The sequence below is a fragment of the Oncorhynchus gorbuscha genome, linkage group LG13 (genome assembly GCF_021184085.1).
Source record: "Oncorhynchus gorbuscha isolate QuinsamMale2020 ecotype Even-year linkage group LG13, OgorEven_v1.0, whole genome shotgun sequence".
Classification (NCBI taxonomy): Eukaryota; Metazoa; Chordata; class Actinopteri; order Salmoniformes; family Salmonidae; genus Oncorhynchus; species Oncorhynchus gorbuscha.
The window spans coordinates 86,928,256-86,940,755 of record NC_060185.1 but is presented as its reverse complement, the minus strand read 5'-3'; the positions used below and the strand labels follow the sequence as shown (position 1 = coordinate 86,940,755).

General features: G+C 43.7%; 1 protein-coding gene across 6 annotated transcripts in view; it reads left to right on the top strand.

The window, feature by feature from the left end:
• The window catches only part of LOC123994171 (actin-binding LIM protein 3-like), a 136,222-nt gene that overhangs the window by 88,390 nt on the left and 35,332 nt on the right, over positions 1–12,500 (top strand). For all 6 annotated transcript variants that reach the window (XR_006831591.1, XM_046296695.1, XM_046296696.1 and 3 more), the window contains 4 exons: positions 557–650; positions 9,795–9,882; positions 10,143–10,201; positions 11,855–11,926. Coding sequence is in view for 5 of the 6 variants with exons in the window: in XM_046296695.1 (XP_046152651.1) it covers positions 557–650; positions 9,795–9,882; positions 10,143–10,201; positions 11,855–11,926 (313 nt within the window). In the remaining variant the exon portion in view is untranslated. The remainder of the gene's footprint in view (positions 1–556; positions 651–9,794; positions 9,883–10,142; positions 10,202–11,854; positions 11,927–12,500) is intronic.

Sequence of the window (12,500 nt, the reverse complement as noted above, 5' to 3'; positions counted from 1 at the left end):
CACACACACACACACACACACACAACCATACACACCACACACACACACACACAAACAGACACACCACACACACACACAAACAGACACACCACACACACACACAAACAGACACACCACACACACACACACACACACACACACACACACACACACACACACACACACACACACAAACAGACACCACACACACACACACACACACACAACCATACACACCACACACACACACACAAACAGACACAGAGAGACAGACAAATACACACACACACACACACACACACACAACCATACACACCACACACACACACAAACAGACACAGATAGACAGACAAATACACACACACACACACACACACACACACACACACACACACACACACACACACACACACACACACACACACACACACACACACACACACACACACACACACACACACACACACACAAACAGACACACCACACACACACACACAAACATACACAGAGAGACAGACAAATAAACACACACACACACACACACCTTTGATTGGGTGTTTAACCCTTTGTGTTTCAGGGACAACGTGCCGTACTGTGAGTCTGACTACCACGCCCAGTTTGGGGTTAAGTGTGAGACGTGCAGCAGATACATCAGTGGACGGGTACTGGAGGTGAGCACTCATACACACTCCCCCTGGGGACCAATGCTATCCTCTCCTCACCTCTTCTCACCTCTCTTCTCCATCACTCTCTCTGGGTTGTTAACCGATTTTTATATATATTTGTAATTAATGACAATTACAACAATACAAAATGAACAATAAACACATTTATTTTAACTTAATATAATACATAAATAAAATACATTTAGTCTCAAATAAATAAGAAAACATGTTCAATTTGGTTTAAATAATGCAAAAACACAGTGTTGGAGAAGAAAGTAAAAGTGCAGTATGTGCCATGTAAAAAAGCTAACATTTATGTTCTTTGCTCAGAACATGAGAACATATGAAAGCTGGTGGTGTCTTTTAACATGAGTTGTCAATATTACCAGTTATTCCCAGTTGCCACCTGAGACTGACAGAGGAAGCACTGATCTGTAGAGTAAATTAACATTACACTGATCTGTAGAGGAAATGAACATTACACTGATCTGTAGTGGAAATGAACATCACACTGATCTGTAGTGGAAATGAACATTACACTGATCTGTAGAGGAAATGAACATTACACTGATCTGTAGAGGAAATGAACATTACACTGATCTGTACAGGAACCTCACATTACATGCAGCTTAGGCAATCTCTCGCTATCTCTCACACACACATACACACTCATTATTTCAAATAGACGCTCTACATCTCATCTCTCTCTTTCTCCCTCCCTCCCTCCCTCCATCTCTCTCTCTGACACCTCCTCACCTGCCTCACCCTCTCTTTATAATGTGTTTAGGTGACCCAGAGGGATTGTTGTGCTAATTACTGTAGGAAGGCAGAGCTCATGCTATGTCCCAAATGGCACCCTTTTCCCAACATAGTGTCCTACTTTTGACTAGAGCCCTATGGGTCCTAGTTCACTACCTAGGAATAGGGTGCCATTTGGGAGGAATCGTCATAGTAGGAGCTGTTGAAAAGAGGGTCGTTATGAGAACCATCATTATTATCCCACTGATCAGCTGTCATTAAATAGGAGACCACTGGTAACTGACGATTAGGATTATTAGCTATCATTAAATAGGAGACCACTGTTAACTGATGATTAGGATGATTAGCTATCATTAAGTAGTAGACCACTGTTAACTGACAATTAGGATGATTAGTTATCATTAAGTAGGAGACCACTGGTAACCACTGTTAACTGACGATTAGGATGATAAGCTATCATTAAGTAGGAGACCACTGGTGACCACTGTTAAATGATGATTAGGATGATTAGTTATCATTAAGTAGGAGACCACTGGTAACCACTGTTAAATGATGATTAGGATGATTAGTTATCATTAAGTAGGAGACCACTGGTAACCACTGTTAACTGACGATTAGGATGATAAGCTATCTGCAAAGGGGACAGGATGACTGTACCCTATTGAGGGGAGAATGGATGGGGCCATGTATCACAAGATCACAAGATCCTTCCCTCAGTAAGAGCATTGAAGATGGGTCATGGCTTGGTCTTCCAGCATGACAACGACCTGAACCACACAGCCAGGGAAACTAAGGAGTGGCTCCTTAAGAAGCATCTCAAGGTCCTGGAGTGGCCTAGCCAGTCTCCAGACCTCAACCCAATAGAAAATCTTTGGAGGGAGCTGAAAGTCCGTATTGCCCAGCGACAGCCCCGAAACCTGAAGGATCTGGAGAAGGTCTGTATGGAGGAGTGGGCCAAAATCACTGCTGCAGTGTGTGCAAACCTGGTCAAGAACTACAGGAAACATATGATCTCTGTAATTGCAAACAAAGTTTTCTGTACCAAATATTAAGTTCTGCTTATGTCATGCAATAAAATGCAAATTAATTACTTTAAAATCATACAATTTGGATTCTTGTTTTAGATTCTGTCTCTCACAGTTGAAGTGTACCTATGATAAAAATTACAGACCTCTACATGCTTTGTAAGTCGGAAAACCTGCAAAATCGGCAGTGTATCAAATACAGTACTTGTTCTCCCCACTGTATACATACAGTGTTGTAACAATTTTCAAATGGTTAAAGTACACAAGGGAAAATAAATAAGCATAAATATGGGTTGCATTTACAATGATGTTTGTTCTTCACTGGTTGCCCTTTTCTTGTGGCAACAGGTCACAAATCTTGCTGCTGTGATGGCACACTGTGGAATTTCCCCCAGTAGATATGGGAGTTATCAAAATTGGGTTTGTTTTCAAATTCTTTGTTGATCTGTGTAATATGAGAGAAATATGTGTCTCTAATATGATCATACATTGGACAGGAGGTTAGGAAGTGCAGCTCAGTTTCCACCTCATTTTGTGGGCAGTGAGCACATAGCCTGTCTTCTCTTGAGAGCCATATCTGCCTACGGCGGCCTTCTCAATAGCAAGGCTATGCTCACTGAGTCTGTACATAGTCAAAGCTTTCCTTAATGTTGGGTCAGTCAGTGGCCATGTATTCTGCCACTGTGTACTCTCTGTTTAGGGCCAAATAGAATTCTAGTTTGCTCTGTTTTTTTGGTTATTCTTTCCAATGTGTCAAGTAATTATCTTTTTGTTTTCTCATGATTTAGTTGTGTCTAATTGTGCTGCTGTTTTGGGTCTCTGTGGGGTGTGTTTGTGTTTGTGAACAGAGCCCCAGGACCACCTTGCTTAGGGGACTCTTCTCCAGGTTCATTTTGGCATTTCACCCAATACATATATTTTATATTTTCAAATTCTTTGTACTGAATGATAATTTTGGGAAATAAGGATTCTCTTAGATCTGAGTATTTGTCACAGTGTAATAGGAAATGCATCCATGTCTCTACCTCTTCCCGGGGTCAGAGTGAGAACAGCCTGTCCCTCTCTGGGCAGCCAGGTTCATCTGTGATGACCAGGTCTCTATAGCCAGACTGTGCTCACTGAGTCTGTACCTAGTCAATGTTTTCCTCAATTTTCTATCAGTCACAGTGGTCAGATAGTCTGCCACCAAGTACTGTCTGTTTAGAGCCAAATCGCATTGACGTTTACTTAGATTTTTGTGGTGTCTTTCCAATAGGTGATATATTTTGTTTTGTTTTGTGATGATTTGGTTGGGCCAGATTTTGTCAGGCTTTATGGGGTTGGTTTAGGTTAGTGAACTGAGCCTCAGAACCAGCTGGCTGAGGGGACTCTTCTCTTGTTTCATCTCTTGACATTGTAGGGCTGTGTGATGAAACGTTTTGAAGTCACTTGTTTTTAGATGGTTGTAAGATGTGATGTCTGTTTTTTCTATTTGAATGAGCAGGGAGTGTTGGCCCAGTTCTGATCTGCATGCGTTATTTGGAGGTTTTCTTTGCTCTTGCAATACAGTCTGGCAAAACTCTGCATGCAATATTTCAATTGGTTGTTTGTCCCATTTGGTGAATTCATTATTAGAGAGTGGACCCTATACTTCACTGCCATATAGAGCAATTGGTTCTATTACTGATTGGAACATTTTGAGCCAGATTCTGGATTGGAATTTAGATTTGAATGTTCCTTTTAATGGCATAGAATGCTCTTTTTGCTTTGTCTCTCAGCTCGTTCACGGCCATGGGAAAGCTACCTGTGTTGTTGATATTTAATCCTAGATACTTGTTGTTTTGGGTGTGTTCTAATACAACTGGATATACAGTGCCTTGCGAAAGTATTCGGCCCCCTTAAACTTTGCAACCTTTTGCCACATTTCAGGCTTCAAACATAAAGATATAAAACTGTATTTTTTTGTGAAGAATCAACAAGTGGGACACAATCATGAAGTGGAATGACATTTATTGGATATTTCAAACTTTTTTAACAAATCAAAAAGTGAAAAATTGGGCGTGCAAAATTATTCAGCCCCCTTAAGTTAATACTTTGTAGCGCCACCTTTTGCTGCGATTACAGCTGTAAGTCGCTTGGGGTATGTCTCTATCAGTTTTGCACATCGAGAGACTGAAATTTTTCCCCATTCCTCCTTGCAAAACAGCTCGAGCTCAGTGAGGTTGGATGGAGAGCATTTGTGAACAGCAGTACTCAGTTCTTTCCACAGATTCTCGATCGGATTCAGATCTGGACTTTGACTTGGCCATTCTAACACCTGGATATGTTTATTTTTGAACCATGCCATTGTAGATTTTGCTTTATGTTTCGGATCATTGTCTTGTTGGAAGACAAATCTCCGTCCCAGTCTCAGGTCTTTTGCAGACTCCATCAGGTTTTCTTCCAGAATGGTCCTGTATTTGGCTCCATCCATCTTCCCATCAATTTTAACCATCTTCCCTGTCCCTGCTGAAGAAAAACAGGCCCAAACCATGATGCTGCCACCACCATGTTTGACAGTGGGGATGGTGTTCAGGGTGATGAGCTGTGTTGCTTTTACGTCAAACATAACGTTTTGCATTGTTGCCAAAAAGTTCAATTTTGGTTTCATCTGACCAGAGCACCTTCTTCCACGTTTGGTGTGTCTCCCAGGTGGCTTGTGGCAAACTTTAAACACCACTTTTTATGGATATCTTTAAGAAATGTCTTTCTTCTTGCCACTCTTCCATAAAGGCCAGATTTGTGTAATATACGACTGATTGTTGTCCTATGGACAGAGTCTCCCACCTCAGCTGTAGATCTCTGCAGTTCATCCAGAGTGATCATGGGCCTCTCAGTCTTCTCCTTGTATGAGCTGAAAGTTTAGAGGGTCGGCCAGGTCTTGGTAGATTTGCAGTGGTCTGATACTCCTTCCATTTCAATATTATCGCTTGCACAGTGCCCCTTGGGATTTTTAAAGCTTGGGAAGTCTTTTTGTATCCAAATCCAGCTTTAAACTTCTTCACAACAGTATCTCGGACCTGCCTGGTGTGTTCCTTGTTCTTCATGATGCTCTCTGCGCTTTTAACGGACCTCTGAGACTATCACAGCGCAGGTGCATTTATACGGAGACTTGATTACTCACAGGTGGATTGTATTTATCATCATTAGTCATTTAGGTCAACATTGGATCATTCAGAGATCCTCACTGAACTTCTGGAGAGAGTTTGCTGCACTGAAAGTAAAGGGGCTGAATAATTTTGCACGCCCAATTTTTCCGTTTTTGATTTGTTAAAAAAGTTTGAAATATCCAATAAATGTTGTTCCACTTCATGATTGTGTCCCACTTATTCTTGATTCTTCACAAAAAAATACAGTTTCATATCTTTGTGTTTGAAGCCTGAAAGGTCTGTCAGGGCCCAGGTCTGTCAGAGCCCAGGTCTGTCAGGGCCCAGGTCTGTCAGGGCCCAGGTCTGTCAGGGCCCAGGTCTGTCAGAGCCCAGGTCTGTCAGGGCCCAGGTCTGTCAGGGCCCAGGTCTGTCAGAACCCAGGTCTGTCAGGGCCCAGGTCTGTCAGAACCCAGGTCTGTCAGGGCCCAGGTCTGTCAGGGCCCAGGTCTGTCAGGGCCCAGGTCTGTCAGAGCCCAGGTCTGTCAGGGCCCAGGTCTGTCAGAGCCCAGGTCTGTCAGCGCCCAGGTCTGTCAGGGCCCAGGTCTGTCATGGCCCAGGTCTGTCAGGGCCCAGGTCTGTCAGAGCCCAGGTCTGTCAGGGCCCAGGTCTGTCAGGGCCCAGGTCTGTCAGAGCCCAGGGCTGTCAGCGCCCAGGTCTGTCAGGGCCCAGGTCTGTCAGGGCCCAGGTCTGTCAGGGCCCAGGTCTGTCAGGCTCCAGGTCTGTCAGGGCCCAGGTCTGTCAGGACACACAATTAATCTTCTCCTTTCCCCCTTCTGATGACCAGGTGGCGAATCGCATCTCTGCATGTCTGGCAGACATATCAGTGTGGATGACGGATCACCACCTCAAGCTGAACCTCGGCAAGACGGAGCTGCTCTTCCTCCCGGGAAGGACTGCCCGTTCCATGATCTCGCCATCACGGTTGACAACTCCATTGTGTCCTCCTCCCAGAGCGCCAAGAACCTTGGCGTGATCCTGGACAACACCCTGTCGTTCTCAACTAACATCAAGGCGGTGGCCCGTTCCTGTAGGTTCATGGCATGACCCTGCCTCACACAGGAACCCTAATCCAGGCACTTGTCATCTCCCGTCTGGATTACTGCAGCTGTTGGCTGGGCTCCCTGCCTGTGCCATTAAACCCCCTTCAACTCATCCAGAACGCCGCAGCCTGTCTGGTGCAACCTTCCCAAGTTCTCTCATCTCCACTGGCTTCCTGGATTACAAGACCATACGGAGCTGTGAGGGAACGTCTGTCAGGTCTGTCAGAACCCAGGTCTGTCAGGGCCCAGGTCTGTCAGAACCCAGGTCTGTCAAGGCCCAGGTCTGTCAGGGCCCAGGTCTGTCAGAACCCAGGTCTGTCAGGGCCCAGGTCTGTCAGGGCCCAGGTCTGTCAGAACCCAGGTCTGTCAGGGCCCAGGTCTGTCAGGGCCCAGGTCTGTCAGAGCCCAGGTCTGTCAGGGCCCAGGTCTGTCAGGGCCCAGGTCTGTCAGAGCCCAGGTCTGTCAGGGCCCAGGTCTGTCAGGGCCCAGGTCTGTCAGGGCCCAGGTCTGTCAGAACCCAGGTCTGTTAGAACCCAGGTCTGTCAGGGCCCAGGTCTGTCAGGGCCCAGGTCTGTCAGCACCCAGGTCTGTCAGAGCCCAGGTCTGTCAGAGCCCAGGTCTGTCAGAGCCCAGGTCTGTCAGAACCCAGAACCTGTGCAGATGATCTAGGTGCTGCTGTAACCCCTCTTTAGTGGGAGACAGCAGCTCCAGGTCATCTGCGTACAGCAGACACTTGATTTCAGTGTCGTGTAGGGTGAGACCAGGTGCAGCAGATTATTCTAATGTGTTTGTCATTTCATTAATGTAGATGTTCAACAGTGTTTGATTTATTGGGCAGCCCTGTTTCACTCTCCGTCCCTGAGAGAAGAAGTCTGTTTGCTTGTTGCCAATTTTAAACGCACATTTGTTTTTAGTGTACATTGATTTAATAACATCATATGTTTTCCTTCCAATGCCACTTTCTATTAGTCTATAAAAATACCTTTGTGCCAAATTGAATCAAATGCTTTCTTGAAGTCTACAAATCACGAGTTGTGCCTTTGATGTGGACACCAAGGAACTTGAAGCTCTCAATCTGCTCCACTTCAGCCCCGTCAATGAGAATGGGGGTGTGCATGGTCCTCCTTTTCCTGTAGTCCACAATCATCTCCTTTGTCTTGATCACGTTGAGGGAGAAGTTGTTGTCATCGTTGTTGGTGATCAGGCCTACCACTGTTGTGTCATCTGCAAACTTGATGATGGTGTTGGAGTCACACCTGGCCATGCTGTCATGAATGTACAGGAAGGGACTGAGCACACACCCCTGATGGTCCCCTGTATTGAGGATCAGCGTGACGGATGTGTTGTTACCTACAGTACTGCTGCCAAGGGATGAGGTGTACAGTTGAAGTCAGAAGTTTACATACACCTTAGCCAAATACATTTCAACTCAGTTTTTCACAATTCTCGACATTTAATCCTAGTAAAAATTCACTGTCTTAGGTCAGTTAGGATCACCACTTTACTTGAAGAATGTGAAATGTCAGCAAAGCACCCCCACAACATGATGCAGCCACCCCCGTGCTTACAAGCCTCCCCCTTTCTCCTCCAAACACAACGATGGTCATTATGGCCAAACAGTACGATCTTTGTCTCCATGTGCAGTTGAAAACTTTATGGCGGTTTTGGAGCAGTGGCTTTTTCCTTGCTGAGCGGCCTTTCAGGTTATGTCGATATAGGACTCATTTTACTGTGGATATAGATACTTTTGTACCTGTTTCCTCCAGCATCTTCACAGGGTCCATTTGGACATTGCTCCCAAGGATGAACCAGACTTTTGGAGGACTACAATTTATTTTCTGAAGTCTTGGCTGATTTCTTTGATTTTCCCATGATATCAAGCAAAGAGGCACTGAGTTTGAAGTTAGGCCTTGAAATGCAGCCACAGGTACACCTCCAATAGGCTAATTGACATAATTTGAGCCAATCAGAAGCTTCTAAAGCGATGACATCATTTTCTGGAATTTTCCAAGCTGTTTAAAGGTCAACTTAGCTGTTTAAAGGTCACAGTCAACTTAGTGTATGCAAACTTCTGATCCACTGGAATTGTGAAACAGTGAAATAATCTGTCTGTAAACAATTGTTGGAAAAATTACTTGTCATGCACAAAGTAGATGTCCTAACCGACCAGCCAAAACTATAGTTTGTTAACAAGAAATTTGTGGAGTGGTTGAAAAACGAGTTTTAATGACTCCAACCTAAGTGAATGTAAACTTTCGACTTCAACTACCAAAAGAGTCCCCTCTTAGTCTGACATTGACAATGTACAGACCCAGTGTTCAACAGGGCTTCAGGAGCTGTACTCCATTTTTGTTTTTCACTTTGTCATAGCTGTTTCTGGGGGGGTATGTGGGGAGGGAAGGGTTATTGCTTCCTGGTAGGTGTTTATCTCCATGACTGTTAATAGTGTCTAGTTCTTCTGCTGTTCTAGCATTCAGGTCACCACAGACCAGTATGTTGCCTTGGGCCTGAACGTGACTAATTTCCCCCTCTAGAATGGAGTAACTCTCTTCATTGAAGTAGGGTGACTCTGACGAGGGAATGTATGTGGCACAGAGGAATACATTTTTATCTGTCAAGATAGCCTCCTTGTGGATTTTTAAGAATGGCCTCCCCTTTAGTAGTTTCTGTTTGAAAGCTTTCCTCGTTGTGTCATTTTTGGCCTCTTGACGGTAGAGAATGGACTCAGGAGATATGTTTAATGTTATAGTCCGTGCTCCTTTTTGATTTACTCACTCAGTTTGGTCATTTAATGTAGTTTTATTAACTTCCCTTGCTAAATTTTTCTGGCTAGCTTGTTAGCCTGCTAGCTAGGTTTTTGTTGTGTAGCTAGCTAGCTAGGTTTTTGTTGTGTAGCTAGCTAGCTAGCGAGAGTTAAAACGACTTATTGAGTTGTAGTTGTTGTTCATCACTTGTCATGAATTATTTTTAGATTTGAGTGTTTATCTCATTTTAAAAACACAAAAAAATAGAGAAATTAATCTCTCTGTGTCTTTTTGTCTCTCTCTCTCTGTCGCTCTGTGTGTGTCTCTCTCTCTGTGTCGCTCTCTTCCTCTCTCTCTCTCTGTCGCTCTGTGTGCGTCTCTCCCTCTGTGTCGCTCTCTTCCTCTCTCTCTCCAGGCAGGGGGGAAGCACTACCACCCTACCTGTGCCCGCTGTGCCCGATGTCACATGATGTTCACAGAGGGAGAAGAAATGTACCTGCATGGTAACACACACACACACACACACACACACACACACACACACACACACACACACACACACACACACACACACACACACACACACACACACACACACACACACACACACACACACACACACACACACACACACACAGCATCACTGACTTATAAACATCACAAGGACTCTCGTCTCCCCCTCTCTCTCTGTCTTCCTCTCTTCTCTCTTTCTGCCTCTCTCTGTCTCTCTGTCTCTCTGTCTCTCTGTCTCTCTCTCTGTCAGGTGGTGAAGTGTGGCATCCTTTGTGTAAGCAGGCGGCCAGAGCAGAGAGAAGACTCAGGGTGAGACAACCACAGATATCACTCTACTATACAGAACACAGATATCACTCTACTCTACAGAACACAGATATCACTCTACTCTACAGAACACAAATATCACTCTACTCTACAGAACACAGATATCACTCTACTATACAGAACACAGATATCACTCTACTCTACAGAACACAGATATCACTCTACTCTACAGAACACAGATATCACTCTACAGAACACAGATATCACTCTACTCTACAGAACACAGATATCACTCTACTCTACAGAACACAGATATCACTCTACTCTACAGAACACAGATATCACTCTACTATACAGAACACAGATATCACTCTACTCTACAGAACACAGATATCACTCTACTCTACAGAACACAAATATCACTCTACAGAACACAGATATCACTCTACTCTACAGAACACAGATATCACTCTACTCTACAGAACACAGATATCACTCTACTCTACAGAACACAGATATCACTCTACTCTACAGAACACAGATATCACTCTACTCTACAGAACACAGATATCACTCTACTCTACAGAACACAGATATCACTCTACTCTACAGAACACAGATATCACTCTACTCTACAGAACACAGATATCACTCTACTCTACAGAACACAGATATCACTCTACTCTACAGAACACAGATATCACTCTACTCTACAGAACACAGATATCACTCTACTCTACAGAACACAGATATCACTCTACTCTACAGAACACAGATATCACTCTACTCTACAGAACACAGATATCACTCTACTCTACAGAACACAGATATCACTCTACTCTACAGAACACAAATATCACTCTACTCTACAGAACACAGATATCACTCTACTCTACAGAACACAGATATCACTCTACTCTACAGAACACAAATATCACTCTACTCTACAGAACACAGATATCACTCTACTCTACAGAACACAGATATCACTCTACTCTACAGAACACAGATATCACTCTACTCTACAGAACACAGATATCACTCTACTCTACAGAACACAGATATCACTCTACTCTACAGAACACAGATATCACTCTACTCTACAGAACACAGATATCACTCTACTCTACAGAACACAGATATCACTCTACTCTACAGAACACAGATATCACTCTACTCTACAGAACACAGATATCACTCTACTCTACAGAACACAGATATCACTCTACTCTACAGAACACAGATATCACTCTACTCTACAGAACACAGATATCACTCTACTCTACAGAACACAGATATCACTCTACTCTACAGAACACAGATATCACTCTACTCTACAGAACACAGATATCACTCTACTCTACAGAACACAGATATCACTCTACTCTACAGAACACAGATATCACTCTACTCTACAGAACACAGATATCACTCTACTCTACAGAACACAGATACTCACTCTACAGAACACAGATATCTACAGAACACAGATATCACTCTACTCTACAGAACACAGATATCACTCTACTCTACAGAACACAGATATCACTCTACTCTACAGAACACAGATATCACTCTACTCTACAGAACACAGATATCACTCTACTCTACAGAACACAGATATCACTCTACAGAACTCAGATATAAATAGATTTTTTTTACCCTCATTGCTCTTTCTTTTCTTTCTTTTCACAGCACAGACGTCTGTCCGAGACCTCCATCTCTCCACCGGGTTCGTCTATTGGCTCTCCCAGCCGCGTCATCTGCGTAAGTAACCAATCACAAGTCAATTTTCCTCTTGCTCCACACAACCTTCAGGGCCCACTAGCTTTGAAAATACAAACCATTTTCTCCTGAAGTGTGCACTCGTTCACTATTTTTCACTATTTCTCGCTATCTCAAAGCATTTGATTGGTGTAGACATGGGCTAGTGGGAATATCAACCATGTGTAATTTCCTATCAAATCAAATTAATGATTGTTCCTATAGGCCGAATACAACAGCTGTACTCTTTACGTGAAATGCTTACTTACGAGCCTTTCCCAATGTTGCAGAGTTACAAAATTATAATAAAAAGAAAAATGGTAACGCAAGAGGAATAAAACACACAAGAATGGAGCTATGTACAGGAAGTACCAGTACCAGATCAATGTGGAGCTATATACAGGAAGTACCATTACCAGATCAATGTGGAGCTATATACAGGAAGTACCAGTACCAGATCAATGTGGAGCTATATACAGGAAGTACCAGTACCAGAACAATGTGGAGCTATATACAGGAAGTACCAGATCAATGTAGAGCTATATACAGGAAGTACCAGTACCAGAACAATGTGGAG